The following is a 16,684-nucleotide window of genomic DNA, read 5'->3' on the forward strand; positions in this document are numbered from 1 at the left end:
ATACAGTGCTCTATACTATGGGCCCTGGTCAAAAGTAGTGCACTACATAGGGAATAAAGGTACCATTTGGGACTAAAAGGTCCAGGCTCAAAGTATTACTTTTGTTTTGGTTTAGATAACTAGCAATCTTTATCTTTTCATAGTAGGCTGTTTTTACCTTAGTTAAAAAAAATGTGTGTGTACCACTGGGTAATACTGCCCAATGCTTCCGTGCCTTTGTACATATTTATAATTTTACTTGTGAGTGCACCTCTGTGTGCCTCAAATCAAATACATATTTCAGGCTTTGTATTTTGCACCAGTTTCCACTATAATGTAATGTAGCTTCCAATATGATAATTTCTCACCACCCAGTCAGGACACTGATGATGAATGGGAGCCAATAACCAGGCTGGGGGCCCAGTCAGCTGTCCCTCCCTACTGCCACCCCTAGCACCCCCCAGCCCCTTGGCCACATCTCCAGCTTGATTGCTGCCAGCATTATTGATTGTTTTGTGTGAGTGCACCTAAGCTTGGCCCAAATCAAATACATTTCAATATGTCCCCAGGACACTGATTTATTCTGTATTGTTGAAAACATTGCCCTGCACCTCTGATATTTTGGATGTTTTAGGCCTCAGTTTTGAAAACGGTTCAACCATTTCAGTTTTTCAGTGAAGAACTGTTTGCAATTGTATAACTGTATGTATGTCATACTTTGGGTACATTTTGGGCCACAACTCCAAAACAACGCTCAGCACTACTTCTTCATGAGATGTGAAAAAAAAGAACATTTATTATTTCTGCACCTTATCTTGTGTAATTCCTATCTATGATATGAGCATTTCTATACAAACTAAAATGGGTTTCCTTTCAAACGATACCATCCATATGCATGTGCAGCAAATAATTCCTAAGTTATACACTTTTTAGTTTGGGTATAACATTTTAGGCGGAAATTCACATTTTTGCCTGTCAGCTGAAGAGGTTTTAAAGGATGGTCAGGGTGCCATCTTCCTCTTCTTAGGTTGTGGCAAATGTTTAATTTGACAATAGAACATCCCTGCTGAGCTTAGCCACGCAGCCCCAGATACAACACTGCAGATGCAAAAATACTCAGCAAGTGAGCAATCAATTTAAAAGCAGGTTGAAAATGACATATATTCCCCCTATGATGATGATGATATGCATGGAGAAATAAATCAGAGAGCAAGAGGGAGAATAGAAGAGAAATGGGGGAAGAGACAGTATCACCTGATCTGTCATATCTTAAAAAGCGGAGGGATGTATCACCTCACGTCTTTAAAAAAAAGAGAGCGATAGAACCCTCCTGGCACATTTTGATATGAAAGGTTTCTGTGATTGCTAATCTATGCAAAACAGTGACTCATTCATAATGCATGAGCAAGAAGAGATACCAATTTTGCAACGCTTTCAGATTATTAGATATTATCGTGAATGCAGCGGATGAAATATGAACACTCCTACCTGTCCCATAGTAATTACATGAGTGGAGTGGTCTAAACAGCAGTGGTGGAAAAAGTACTCAATTGTCATACTTGCTGTATAAGTAAAGATACTTTTACTTGAGTCATTTTTTTGTAAGGTAAGTCAACCAGTAAAATACTACTTGAGTAAAAGTCTAAAAGTATTTGGTTTTAAATGTACTTAAGTATCAAAAGTAAAATGGAATTGCTAAAATGTATTTAAGTATCAAAAGTAAAAGTATAAACCATTTTCAAATTCTGTATATTAAGCAAACCAGACTGCACAATTATTTAAATTTTTTAAATTGACAGGTAGTCAGGGGGCACACTCCAACATAATTTACAAACGACGCATGTGTTTGGTGAGACCGCCAGAGCAGAGGCATTAGGGTTCACCAGGGATATTTTCTTGATAAGTGTGAATTGGACCATTTTCCTGTCAAAATGTAACATGTACTTTTGGGTGTCAGGGAAAATGCATGGAGTAAAAAGTACATCATTTTCTTTAGGAATGTAGTGAAGTAAAAGTTGGCAAATATATAAATAGTAAAGTACAGATACCCCAGAGAGGTTTTTTTTTTGGGGGGGGGGGGGGGGGTGGCAGACCAACGGGATATAATCACAGAACTCCTAATAGGGATGAATGTGTTTCCCCCCATTCTATGAATCCCGTTGTTCACCTTGATTTATTCACTTTAATGCTGAATCTTTTAGTATGAGCGGTTGACTGAGTTTTAATAGGCCGTCAATCACACTTTGATGACACGTGATTAAATAGGAAGATCTTCATCCTCTCAAAACCTCGGCGACACACAGCAGGATTAAATTAAATTGGCAGGTATCCCAAGTACAATGATGAGTGTATTTTCTATTCAAAAGGCAGTTCAAAGTATGCAAGTTAGATTAGCATTCATTTAATAATAGCCAGCTTATCAAATTTCTGCTTGGATATTTGTGTTCTTTAGAAAGCCAAGTGTAATTGCATTGAGTTCTATGCCAGGTTCTTAACGCGGGTGGTAGCATGATTAAAGATTTGGCATCAATGTTTGCGTCGCTAGATTTACAATAGATGCAAGGAATTGTACAGAATTCTGATTGAAGCTTCATAACCGAGAGACATCAAGAGAAAACACTTCAATATTATTTACTAGCATATTCACCCAAATGCCACAGTAGATAGCATTAATTCCACAGAAGACAACTACACAACCTGAGAAATCATTATTGCCATAGTTTTGGTGGGGATTTTTGACAGGGTCAGTTCATTTAACCATAACAGGAGCATAGCTGCTTTAGAGTTGGGGTGCATTTGACTCATTCAGTAGAAAATAGAAATATTTTTTAACAGAGTTGGTGATGAGCTAGCCCTGGAGCTGACCCGTCTACGAGACAGACCACAGGAATAAAATACAGCCTCAATATTTACTCACTCTTTTTAAAAAGCAGAGGAGCCCAATTTTTAAAACTTCAATGTCAAAACGTCTCGATTGCACATCAGTCTTGTGTGAAAAAATAAAATAGCTGACAATTTTATGCTTTTACATTCCTGGTAACTTTGCCATAAGGGATTTGCTCTTTACCCGAGCAGAGCAGGGATGAGGGGTGGTATAAAAATCAATAAGGCTCTTCAAAGGCAACAACAAAAAGCGAAACCTTAGCCTGCAATTAAAACAAGAGCTGCCGGCACTAAGGGGATGACATACTACTGCGCAGGTTTCTTCCACTACTTCACACAACCAGTTACTTGATCAATGTAATTACATGAGTATGGTATGTGGAGTGGACACTAGTCATGTGCTGGTCAACGCGCTCTATGTTTATGTAGTTCTGGTAACTCTGTCTAGTTATGTTAGTGCTCACGTGAGTCACAAGTGACCCATTGTTTTTCCAAAGTGGCACCAATGTTTCAGTCCTCTTCAAATGAAGCGTGGGGACTCTTGGGAATTCTGTCACAGATTCCGCCACACCCCCACTGGCTTTAATAGGGTCAGCAGATCCCTGCTTTCACCACAGCCAGTTGCCCCTGGCCCCCTCCGCCCCGTCACTTCCCCAAAAGGGCAACCTCCCCACAGGAGGGTCACAGAGCCCTAATGAGTGGGTGGGTGGGGGGTGGGGTCGGAGGCTAGACCCACGAGGGCTTTCAGAGGCTGATGTCTGTCAGCCGTCTGTCTGTGCCTGGAGGCTGGGAGAGTATGGACATGCACGCACACACTGCTGCCTGGCAACAGCTAATGGGGATCCTAAGAAACTACTAAATGTTAATGACCACATACTGTACTCAAAATCTCCAACTGACAGATACCGATATAATGACCTGCAAGGAAAAACATGCATAGGCAAACAGTCATGGCCAAGAACAAAGTGATCTATTGTCAGCCAGTTCCAATTGTGTGTTGAAAGTGAATAGGTCATGACAACATTTCACCAGCTCATTGAGACCAGAGGGATGGTGGTGCCATAGTGATCATGATCACAACATTTCCATAGCAAAATTAACCATTGCGTTACTCTTGCTTGAGCAGTACGATTTCTGCATCCCTTATTATTCTCCCATAATGATTCAAACACTGCACACTTTGTGAAAAAAAACACAAAAAAATATATAATGTACACATTCTCTCTTTGAAGGCTTTTCTAGTGTTTTCATGTCATCTCCAGTGCTGTCATTCTCCCTCTATCCTTGACCCCCTTTCATTGCTCCTTCTGTTATCTGAAATAATGTCAGGGCCTTCTTAGAATCTATTCATCAGAGCAAAAAGAAGCTGGCATTGACATTGATAAAAAAAAACATTGTGCCTCGCAGGGGTAAAAGGAGAGAGAGAGTAGAGAGAAGAAAGAGGAGCTTAAAATGAAACGGGCACGGCTGGGCTGCTGTCTCCCTCTTGTCCCCCCTCGTCAATGCCATTTCAATTGAAAAGTGCAGTGGTAATTAAATTGCAGCGGGGGTTAGGGGCGACTGTGCAGAGCAGTGACGGGGGCAGCACTGACATAAAGATGACACAATTCAGGGGGACGAGAGGGGTGACAGGAGGAAAGGGATGGAGGGGGCATGTGACAAACGCCGTTCATTCATACACACTGCCAGGTCCACACTACTCAATCTTCATGACATTTAAAATTAAATAAAAATGGAGATTGAAGACTCAGATATCCCCAACTGACCTTTTCCCGAAATGAGAAGTTTCCTAAATTAGGCTAATCCATATCTTATATGAATGCAGCATAGGCAGAAATTTCTGTTATGCTTAGAGGATGAGCAGTTAAGTAAAACATAATTTGAAGATGCGTGTGTGTCAGCACAAAAGTAAGCGTGAGTCACTGCACGCCACGAGCTGTTGATCCACATTAGAGGACATTAATCCAGGCTCACTGGGAGCCAGCCTCCCTTTTCTCATGTGCTACACCACCTTTCTCACGCAACATTAACACTGATCAAAAACAAATGCTTTTCATCATTTTGAAAATAAATCAATAGAAATATGGGATGCATATGTACCAGAGGAGGCTGATGGAAGGAGCTATAGGAGGACAGGATCATTATAATGGCTGGAATGGAATTAATGGAACAGCATCAAACACATGGAAACCACGTTTGACTCCATTCATTACAATGAGCCTATCCTCCTTTAGGTCCTCCAACCAGCCTCCTCTGATATGTACTGAAATACATTGATTCAAGATTAGCTTTTTTTACCCCTTATACATGCTCTAGCATATCATGGTTAATATAAATAACAAACGTGAAAACCAATGTGAAAGGCAGAGATGTAGCCTAGCCTACCTACCAATAGTTATTTTTAAAGGCCTTGCATTTCTTGGTCTGCGGCATGATGCATCAGACATATTTGATGACCAAAGAAATCAGATAATGGCTGTCATTTTCAATTTCATACTCAGCTCTTGGAAAGAAGAGCTTGAGGGGCTGTCTTCAAAAAAACATGGTCTCACCACAAAAAAAGTATGGAGAAATACAATTTTTGCTTTGGACCTTGAGAAAACAATTACCCTGCTATGCTTCTTGAGGAAGTGGTTTATCTTAAAAATCCATTTTCTATTTTTAGTCAATGAATTCACCATAACTAGTCTTGGATGGTGTCCAAGTGTGCAATAGCTCCTTTAAAAAGAGATCCACACACCACTTATGTGACACATAGAAATAGAAGGTTTACAGTTTTAAAAGGTTAGTTTTACAAATAGTGCATCAGCCATGGCATTGTATTGACACCTGAAGCAAACACTGAATGACAATCTATCGCTCTGACTCGCTCAGTCCCTGTTGAGGTTATTGAATTCTTACATTTTGCTGCCATCTATTGGACAAACAGATCACTGCACCCTCTTTTGAACTTAACAAGACTTCAATGAAGGTACTGATATTCAAAAACAAGACTAAAAACCGCACACTGAAAAAGGACAAAATGGACAAATCTTGAGTTGAAAACAAATAAGCACTAAAGTCAAGGTTGGTCATCCATCTTTTTTTTCCCCCCCCAGTGGGTTCGTTTTTGAATACTAGTTGTCCCTGCCAAAACCAGCGGCTAGACACACTGCTGACCACAGTGTTTCTTGCTTTTCTGCAGCATCCGCATTAGAAATCTAATGAAAAGCTGATGCTAAACCTAGAAAAACAGTTCAAACCCACATCTGTTAACATTCATTTCAGGCCAGGGAAGGCTCATACTCCAATACTGAAAACTAGAAAACCACATTTCAAAGTGACGTGTGATCACCTGCCTAGTTCCCCTACAATATAAGTTTCATGACCCCATGAAATGGCATGATTTCAGAGTTAGAAAAAAATAAGTGATGAGTTATTGTCCTCCCCTGACACAGTCTGTCTTGACTGTTGGTAGTCTAATAGACAAATGCTATTAACATTTATGCGTCAACCCATACTGTAGCCAAGTCTATTGTTCGCTGTCATTCCTTAACAATAGAAGACTTGGTAGGCCAGAGTCATGGAGCAAAGCTCCCCGCTACCCTGTAGGGAGGGCATTGGGCACACCCATGGCCAGTGGGTCTCAGTAGCGCGCCAAAACCTCCAGGACCTCCTCTTTCACAGCGAGGGGAGAGTGCTGCTGCACGCCTGCTGCACCGATACGGGTCTCCCAGCAGTCATATCCACAGTCTCTCAAGTCCTGGATCGTGTTCTGGACCACCGAGCACTCCGTTTCTACGAGAGGAAATCACAAAGAAAAACAAACCATCACACACAGTGAACTACATTTAACACCCAACTTGTTTTTGACCCTCCGTTCCCTGCTCCGGAGGATTCATTTACATCTGCAGAGCTTGGGAGAAGGACTAGGTTTGCTACTGAAATGGCACCCATTGGAATCCGCACACTAGGGTTCTGTGATGCGAGACTCCCACTAGGAGGTGGAGTCTGACGGCCACTGTGAGAGCTGAACCTACAAAGCCCTCTCTAGCAAACACCAGGGTGCCCAATAACTGGATAATAATGTGGAAACATAGGCTAGGGCTAACATGCTTGGGGTGAAAATGTGTCAAATAGGGGAGCAATTTCTGAAAGTAAAAGAAGAAAGCCTCCCACCATGCAGCAAAGGAAATGTTTGCGTGACCAGGGATTTGGATTTGAGACTGACCTTGAAGAGGGCATTTAACCTGGCTGCTTCTGTGGTGCTGTGTGGCTCAGCTGCGAAGAACATGGCACTAGCAATGCCAGGGTCATGGGTTCAAATCCCACTGGGGTCAAATATATGAAAAAAGGTATGCCCCCACTCTCTGTACTGTACAGTAAGTTGCTTTGGATAAAAGTGTCTGAAATGGCTACTATACTGTAGTTGTAGTAGTAGAAGTATTTATTCAACTGAAGAACAAACAGTAAGCTAAAGTACATCTCTATGTGGAGAAAAATCATTACAATGCTCATTATAAAGAAATGCTAAATACGTAGCACGTCATCAGACAGCGGTCATCAGACAGCGGTCATCAGACAGCGGTCATCAGACAGCGGTCATCAGACAGTGGTGGGTTTTAACAAGGCTGCAGGATAGCATGTTACTTCACTGCATGTTTCGTCCCTGCTCTCGCTCAAATCAAAACGTCTCAGGTCAAAGCTGATCTGAGAGCACTGAGGGGAAAACACTTGACTAAACCTTTTGGAAAATAGCTACAAACCAGAAAAAATGTGCAACACTTGTTTGCTAGTACAACAAAACAAATCAACTTCATTTGGGGCTATATATTCTATATGTTACGGGCTGCAGGCATAAGCAAAGGTGGCAGTGGATTTTTGTGGAAGATAAGCGTGAAACACAGGTTCCTCCTGGCTAACTCAACCAGCTCTCCTTCTCTATGCCGTCAGTTTGAGACTACAGTCTGAGGGTGACATTTTGGCACACACCCCATATCTTGGCTCGCCGTCAAGTCAATATAATGGAGCCTAATCTACTGATGTGTCGACATACAATCAGCATGCAGATGTCATTTCACAGATCTCGCTCACTGTTAAGAAATCACACTATTCATAAAAAAAATAGACAAGGCAACAAGGCTCTCAGCAACTCTCTGCCCCAAAATGAAGGCGAGGGCCATAGATGGTGGCAATGCCAATGCAGTGTAAGAACACATAACATAGGGACGCCCCCACTTGATTACTGAGAGCCAGATGAAAGTGTAGGGAGGCTTTACTAGCAGACAGCTACAGTACCTGGTCTAAGCAAGGTGATGCCACAACCCCCTCCTCCGGCACCAGTCAGCTTGCTGTGTAGCCCTCTGGCCAGGGTGACACGGCACAGGGTGTCCAGGGAAGGGTGTCCGACACCAATCACATTCAGGTGGTGCTGGTTGATGTCAATAAGCTCCTATGGGAGATATAATAGCAGCTGTGGGTTTTACATAATTTCATTTTCAATCTGTTTTGTATGAAAACACAATTTTGTTCTGTATTTTGGCTTTTCATGCAGCTGTAGTTTTTACCAGGGGTACAACTTTGGTTTTAGAAGTGAGGGAGGGTATAATTATTTTTATAAATTAAGATAAACACTCCAAACAACCTACCCGACCGCTCGCAAGCATCCGCATGGTCCTAAAGCACACCGTTGCCTCATTTTGTATCACATTCCAATGATAAAACTGGGGGGGACAACAATGCAATTTCAAAATGTTAAGGGGACATGTCCCCTGTCCCTAGTGAAAGTTGCACCCCTGGCTTTTACCATGTGTAAGAGGAAGTCAATCATTTCTACGCTGTGTCAGACTGGTAGTGTCTGCCCCACCAGAACACACCGTCCATAGGCAACATGTGTTTCCATACTGTACCTCCAGGACATTGTAGTGCTCTGGTGTGGGGGTGTCGCTGGACATCTCTGTTAAGGTCTGCTCACAGGTGCAGGAGACTGCATCCACAGACTCCAGTACAGGGTTTATAATAGAGGGAAACTGGAGGGGGGAAGAGAACAGCAAATAAAACAAAGAATAAATACTTTTTACAAATCATTTGGAATTCAATGTAAAGGAATTTAACAACACTAAATATACTTAAGGAAGTCAACAGTGCAGACTAAAGCAGCAAATGTCCATAATATCGTCTCATCTAGTGGTCATATCATTAATTAAAACAGTCAGTACATATTGTATAGCAGCACAAAAAGCCAGTGAAAAAAAACATAGCTCTTTCCCCCAATCACAACACTGCCAGTAACACCACCTATGACAATCTAACAGAACATAAGTGCTCACACCTGTGGATGTCACCTAGGCAACGGCACACAGGGGTGCTAGCTAAGCGCTTCTTCTCCATGTTTTATGAAGGCAGTCAATGCCAGGCCCCAGAGTGTCTTTCCCATGCAAATGAAAGCACTGGCGATTACACTAATTACAGGGCTGGGGAGGAGAACACAGTGGAGACGAGACCAGAGCCATTTAGTACCTTGTTCATTCTGTCCTTCACTCCAGCAACAAGTACCTTGGTGCTGCGAGGGACCTTGGTGTTCGTGAGTAGGATCCTTAACATTGGGACCCTACAAGTGGGAAAACAAAGGAAAGTTAGCAATATCATACCACATTATGTACCTGTATTTATTCAGGTGTTGCTATTGTCAATGTTTCTCCTCATGAGTGGCAATAGCAGAGTGGAGGCCATAGAATCCAAAGAGAAGGAGCACAGATTATCTTTTCCACTCATTGTTTGTGACAGCATGGGCAGTGTCACAGAGGTACGTCCTTATTCTAAAGTAGTCCATTGTAACTGCATTGGGGATTTAATGCCACCTGCCATGCTGGAATAATTGTTCAAGAGTATAATCCATTAACCCACTGACCTGGATGACATTCATTAATCCCTCCACAACACAGTCGACTACTTGAAATAATGCATGCTATCACACTCTGTAAAACTGTCAATGTAAATTAGGCCCATTGACCATATTCACTGCAGTGACATGGAAAGGGATTGGTTTAGTGTACAGTACCTGCTTAAGGCTGTTATCTTCCCAGAACGGTATCTCAATATGCCACCTTCAAGATTCAAAGCAAAGTGATAGAATCGGCCATCAATCAGATACCATAATAGAGTCATTTGAGCAAAATAGTATTTTCTGGGCGCAAAACAGCCCTCGCAACACACAAAGGAATACTGCAGTGTTAACTGTAACATCAGCCTGCTCACAGAAAACACACACACAAGAAAAGTAACTCCCGCTACAATACTGTTCTGTGCCGTTCTGCAGACAGAACATGCTGCCAGATCGTATCACACCCTTCATTGTACCACACACACCACAAAGCTGTGTGGTACTGTGGGGTCTGTGCTGTTGAGTGCACAAGGCAGAGGGATGCGGGTCTTACCCCATGTCCCCACAGCGTTGTCCACCCCTGATGGGTTCCCATGGATGATCCTCTCTCCCTGAAACGCCCACCTGTTTATTAGCTCCATCTCCACCTCACCCCACCTGTTGAAACATAATGAAATACAGAAGAGATGATTACAATGAGGATTTACGCTGGGCCTTCAACCCCTGTCTAACATAGCCCCGTTGTCCCTCACTCTGTGCTTGTGATGAGTCCAGCCCCACCCATACTGACATGTGAGGACATCAGAAACAGTCCAGTGTGACTTCCAGAATTTATAACGGACTAGCATCCTCCAGTTGTGGAAATAGATTTAAGAAAACTGGGGATCTGAAAACTATCAAAATCTCTACAGATGACTGAAAAACAATATGTAGGTTGCTGGAGAAACTGCAGCCAAACGGAAGCAAATAGTTCACATTGTGGGCAGAATATATTTGTATTGACTGACTGTCTGGAGGGTGGAAAAGCATATCCCAGGACTCAGCTAGTGGTGCTGCAGCAGCTACTCTAAATTAACTAGAGTAACTATAAATTAAGACAAATATGGCTTACAATGTTTCATTTGTTTGTTCCAATAAAACAGCTAGTGAGAGATTTCTTGAAATAACTCCATGTTAGTAGATCCAGTAGGGTATCTGGTGTTAGGTCATTACCTGGCTGTGTTTTCCTGGTCACTCAGTGGAGAAGGGATGGTCCCACTGGCACAAAGCATGGCTGCAGCCAGGCACACAGAGTAGGCAGCGCTGGACCCCAGACCCGCTCCAGTTGGCAACTCTGACCACACAGACACCGTCAGGCTGGGCAACTCCCTGAGATGGACGAGAACTATTAACCACATTCAATCAATTACTGAAAACATTTTCAGCATGGCTTGCTTACATCTAGGAATGTGACTGTAGTATGATTTCTTCAGCCTAGTTTGGTATGGCTGAGTGAAAAACTATTCAATGTGGATGAAAAAGCTAAAAATAGCACTATTGTTTTTACCTACTAGTGTTTGTAATAGGTTTTAGGGCACTCAATCTCACACAAAAACATCACGCTCCTACAGCAAAAACATGATCTTAATCCAACTGGCCAAAGGGTCAAGACACAGCAGTCCTTTTTATTGTGAACGACTAGCGTGGTGTATATATGTTCATGGATGTGACTGCAGTAGACTTGCCCATGACAGCCAGGCTCTTTCTGGGCAGACAGGACAGGCGCTGTCAATGCCCATGACAGCCAGGCCCTTTCTGGGCAGACAGGACAGGCGCTGTCAATGCCCATGACAGCCAGGCTCTTTCTGGGCAGACAGGACAGGCGCTGTCAATGCCCATGACAGCCAGGCTCTTTCTGGGCAGACAGGACAGGCGCTGTCAATGCCCATGACAGCCAGGCCCTTTCTGGGCAGACAGGACAGGCGCTGTCAATGCCCATGACAGCCAGGCCCTTTCTGGGCAGACAGGACAGGCGCTGTCAATGCCCATGACAGCCAGGCTCTTTCTGGGGAGACAGGACAGGCGCTGTCAATGCCCATGACAGCCAGGCTCTTTCTGGTCAGACAGGACAGGAGGACGCTCAAAACTAATTAAGGAGCTGCTTTCCCTAGGGACAAACGCATCCAGACTTGTTAAGGCTGCAGCGTGAGCCCAGTGCCAGCCTCTCATTAGTGGCTGTCCGTCCTGTCAGAGCCCATCCACCACTCTCTCAGACATGCTAGCATAGCGCTGCAAGCGTCAACTCACGATTAGGTCTACTCCTTAGCATCTACCCAGCTCCTAGCTGCCCAAGTCTTTCTCACTAGGATGGGGTCTGTGGTGTTCATTAGGGCATTAGAGGTTTGGTTCTTGGGTACCAAGATTAGCATTACCCTATGTTTACATGCCTATATAAATCAATTTGCTCTATCAGTTGACACTCTTACCCTGACTTGGCAAAGACACAGAGGTAGATGTAGAGGAAGGCTAGGATGGCCATGCTGCGAGTATCCAAGGTTCCATTTGATACACCAACAAAGTTTCGCAGCATCCTGACAAGCTCTGCATCAAGCTCATTCACATTCCCCAGCTCAGCTGTGAGACAGAATGATACAAATAGACAACATTACAATAGGAGAATAAAACAACCACAAAGATACTTTCAGCTGTTATTTTACAACTTTTCCAATGGTTTTTGGGTTCAAGTCCAGCTCATCTTCAAAATTTGCTACATTGGTGTCTTGTGCTGATTGATTAACTGAATTTTTTATTTTTATTTGAATTTGTTTAAAGTATTTAATTCGTTACTTTTTTTTGGAGTGAGCTCAATGCGCACATACATTGCAGTTTTTCGAGAGATCAATCAGATCAAGCCTCAACTATGCGATGTAGGAGGGAGTTGTAGATTCAAACAGGCCAATATTCTACATATTTAAGTGCATAAAACATGGTAATTAACTACAATGATCATAATGGAGAGACGGAAGCGGGACGTCGGGCAGACGGTTGGACATGGCGGAGAGTAGCGCGGACCAAGTGGAGGAAATGGAGAAAAGGTTGGAGAAGCAACCGCTGTGCTGGAATGTGATCAATATGGGTGACAGTTCTGATGATATGGATCAGGTGGATGAGGGTCAAGGATCTGAATGGTCTGTAGTGGAAAGACATAGGAAGAGAGATCATGAAACAGAAAGCAGTGGTGCATCTAGTAAAGAAGGCATAAAGAGGGTCAAGGTAGGAAGCAAGACTAATAATGTGTCAGAGTGGAAAGTTCTGATGGTGTTTGAGAGCACAGGGCCTCGTTTACACCCTATCCAATTAACCAATGCCGTAGAGAAAGAGATAGGTGAACTCAAACTAGCCCGGTTCATTGGAAATGGTAGACTGCTAATACTTTGTGGTAGCCAGGCTCAGCAAGGGAATATTCTGCTAATGGAAAAGCTTAATGGGAAGAAGATTAAAAGCCATGTCCCTGGTGCTTATGCTAGATTGAGGGGAGTCATCACTGGGGTCCCATTATCTATGTCCATAGATGATATTATAGAAAATGTGAAGAGAGGCAGAGTGATTGAGACCAAAGGATTGATCAGTCGGAAAGAAGGTCAAAGAAGTGAAAGCTTATCAGTGCTGCTGAGTACAGATAGGATTCCTTTTTTCAATGCAAAAAATGGAATGCAGATGTTACTGTCGAACATGCTGAATAATCCTACGGGTGGATTGTTTCAGCATGATATCAAGTGTAATAGGGTAGGGGTGCTTGATTGGGGGGGGGGGGGGGGGGGGGGGTGAAATTAGTATGGATAGATTCTTAGTAGTGCAGAATTCGGCAGACCATAATTGATCGCACACTCCAGCACAGTAGGTGTTTGGTCTGTGTTCTTCTTTTACGCCTGCTACAGAAGCAGAAGAACGATCGTGATGTGATATAGAGAGAGGTATCACTACCTGAAAAAACACAATATAAGTGATTGATAGTTGGTATTCAGCAGTCATAAAAGTATGCTTTATTTACTTTGAAGAACTACAAAACAGTGATTTTGTCAGAAGGCATAGGCAGCAGCTCTATCGAGATGAGATTACTTGGAATTAATTAATGTTGTTAAATAAAACAAATGTAACAAACACAACTGTACAACACCTACCTTGTAAAGAGGTTCAAGCCTCTTTGTGTAATGACTAAGGTGTTGAACTGACAGGGACCAGGGTTCAAATCCCACTCTGGTTACCGTCCAAATTATTTCAATCGGTCAGCCCTACAACATCTCTCACCTCCAGAGTCAGGGAGAAGCTGCTTCAACGCGGTCACATCCCAGCTGAGGAAAGTGTTGATGTTGGGGAGATTGATGCAGACTTTACTGGTGGATGTGGCCTGCAACCGTAGGTATGTGCGCAGGTTCAAACTTACAGCCAGAGCCACCTAGCACGGGTGGGAGCAAAAATACCTCTGAATTATTGTTGTGGTTAATGTCAAATCAATTTCATTTCAACAACCAATCTTTCGGTGAACAGAAAACAATAACACTGCTTGTCTTGGGGGTCACATGACGAACAAATCTCATGAATACATAAAGATGATGGACTGGCATGGACAACTATCTTCAGTAAGATAGTCATACAATAAAGTAAATCAGGCTCAAAATATACTTAACAAAAGTATAAAACGGAACATGTAAAGTGTTGGTCCCATAGTTCATGAGCTTAAATAAATGATCCGGGAATTTTTCCATACACAAAAGAAAATGCTTATTTCTCTCAAATGTTGTGCACAAATTTGTTTAAATCCCAGTTAGTTAACATGTCTCCTTTGCCAAGATAATCCATCCACAGGTGTGGCATATGAAGAAGCTAATTAAACAGCATGATCATTACACAGGTGCACTTTGTGCTGGGGACAATAAAAGGTCAATAAAATGTGCAGTTGTGTAACACAACAATGCCATATATGTCTCAAGTTGAGAGGGAGTGTGCAATTGGCATGCTGATGCAGCAATGTCCACCAGAGATGATGCCATATAATTTAAATGTTCATTTCTCTACTATAAGCCACCTCCCAATGTCGTTTTAGAGAATTTGGCAGTCCAACCGGCCTCACAACCACGCCAGTCCAGGACCTCCACATCCAGTTTCTTCACCAGTGGGATCGTCTGAGACCAGCCACCCAGACAGCTGATGAAACTGAGGAGTATCTCTGTCTGCAATAAAGCCCTTTTGTGGGGAAAAACTCATTGTGATTGGCTGGACCTGGGTCTCGAGTGGATGGGCCTGGCTCCCCAGCGGGTAGGCCTATGCCCTCCCAGGCCCTGCGCCCCTGCCCAGTCATGTGAAATCCATTGATTAGGGCCTAATTAAATGCATTTCAATTGACCGATTTCCTTATGAACTGTAAATTAGTAAAATCATTAATTGTTGCATTTATATTATTGTTCAGTACATGTGTTTTTTATTTTCACCTTTATTTAACCAGGTAAGCTAGTTGAGAACAAGTTCTCATTTACAACTGTGACCTGGCCAAGATAAAGCAAAGCAGTGAGACACAAACAGTAACACAAAGTTACACATGGAATAAACAAACATACAGTCAATAATACAATAGAGAAAGTCTATATACAGTGTGTGCAAATGAGGTAGGATAAGGGGGGTGAGGGAATAAATAGGCCATAGTGGCAAAATTATTTCAGAATGGAAAATTAAACACTGGGGTGATAGATGTGCAGAAGATGAGTGTGCAAGTAGTGATACTGGGGTGCAAAGAAGCAAAATAAATAACAATATGGTGATGAGGTAGTTGGATGGGCTATTTACAGATTGGCTATGTACAGGTGCAGTGATCTGTGAGCTGCTCTGACAGCTGGTGCTTAAAGCTAGTGAGGGAGATATGAGTCTCCAGCTTCAGTGATTTTTGCAGTTTGTTCCAGTCATTGGCAGCAGAGAACTGGAAGGCAGCTGAAGAAGGAATTGGCTTTGGGGGTGACCAGTGACATATACCTACTGGAGCGAGTGCTGCGATGGTGACCAGTGAGCTGAGATAAGGCGGGGCTTTACCTAGCAACGACTTATAGATGACCTGGAGCCAGTGGGTTTGGCGATGGATATGAAGCGAGGGCCAGCCAACGAGAGCATACAGGTCGCAGTGGTATATGGGGCTGTGGTGACAAAACGGATGGCACTGTGATAGACTGCATCCAATTTGCTGAGTAGAGTGTTGGAGGCTATTTTGTAAATGACATCTCCGAAGTCAAGGATCGGTAGGATAGTCAGTTTTACGAGGGTATGTTTGGCAGCATGAGTGAAGGATGCTTTGTTGCGAAATAGGAAGCCACTCGCTACTATGGCCTATTTATTGCCCTACCTTCTCATGCCATTTGCACACACTGTATATAGCCTTTATTTTTTTGTATTGTGTTACTGACTGCACGCTTGTTTACTCCATGTGTAACTCTGTGTTGTTGTTTGTGTCGCACTGCTTTGCTTTATCTTGGCCAGGTCACAGTTGTAAATGAGAACTTACCTGGTTAAATAAAGGTGAAATAAAAATGTACAAAAATACTTACCTTGCCATGCACGACAGCGTGTTCTCCGTGGAGGATAGCTTTCCCTGGTGCAGACACGATACATTCCTTGATTTGCATTCTGATAGCAAAATGTAGCCTGCCAAGTAAATGTTGAATTGTTAGTAAAATAGCTAACGTTAGCTAGCTTTTTCCAGTTAATTCATCAGGAAAACGTCCTGTAGCTATATATAGTAATACCTCTAAACCACTCCGTACGATGAGGGGTAGTCTTTACAAACTCCCGTTGTATTTTTAGAAGGGATGAAGCTGTCGGCACTGTTAAATACCACAATGTTGAAAATATCAAGCGACAGTCAACACACAGCCAGCGAGACATGCCTCTAGCTTCATGTCCAATCAGGGCTAGAGGTGGGATGTACAGATATTTTGA

General features: G+C 42.9%; 1 protein-coding gene across 1 annotated transcript; it reads right to left on the reverse strand.

Annotated features, from left to right (window-relative positions):
* Positions 1-1,078: 1,078 nt before the first annotated feature.
* Positions 1,079-16,639, reverse strand: LOC106585666 (mevalonate kinase). Its single transcript, XM_014172116.3, has 11 exons — positions 16,492-16,639; positions 16,294-16,390; positions 14,012-14,159; positions 12,190-12,337; positions 10,937-11,092; positions 10,278-10,381; positions 9,902-9,947; positions 9,361-9,451; positions 8,751-8,870; positions 8,140-8,293; positions 1,079-6,639 (listed from the first exon to the last, which is right to left on the reverse strand). The coding sequence occupies exons 2-11, from the start codon at positions 16,369-16,371 to the stop codon at positions 6,488-6,490; spliced, it is 1,197 nt and encodes a 398-aa protein (XP_014027591.3). The 5' UTR covers positions 16,372-16,390; positions 16,492-16,639; the 3' UTR covers positions 1,079-6,487.
* Positions 16,640-16,684: the final 45 nt, after the last annotated feature.

Source organism: Salmo salar, chromosome 24, assembly GCF_965601325.2.
Source record: "Salmo salar chromosome 24, fSalSal1, whole genome shotgun sequence".
Lineage (NCBI taxonomy): Eukaryota > Metazoa > Chordata > Actinopteri > Salmoniformes > Salmonidae > Salmo > Salmo salar.

Coding starts and splice junctions, on each gene's coding strand:
- LOC106585666 (XM_014172116.3), bottom strand. CDS start 16,371: ATGCAAATCAAGGAATGTATCGTGTCTGCACCAGGGAAAGCTATCCTC. Junction 14,160..16,293: donor ACGCTGTCGTGCATGGCAAG/GTAAGTATTTTT, acceptor CACCCGTGCTAG/GTGGCTCTGGCTGTAAGTTT. Junction 9,948..10,277: donor CAACGCTGTGGGGACATGGG/GTAAGACCCGCA, acceptor TGAATCTTGAAG/GTGGCATATTGAGATACCGT.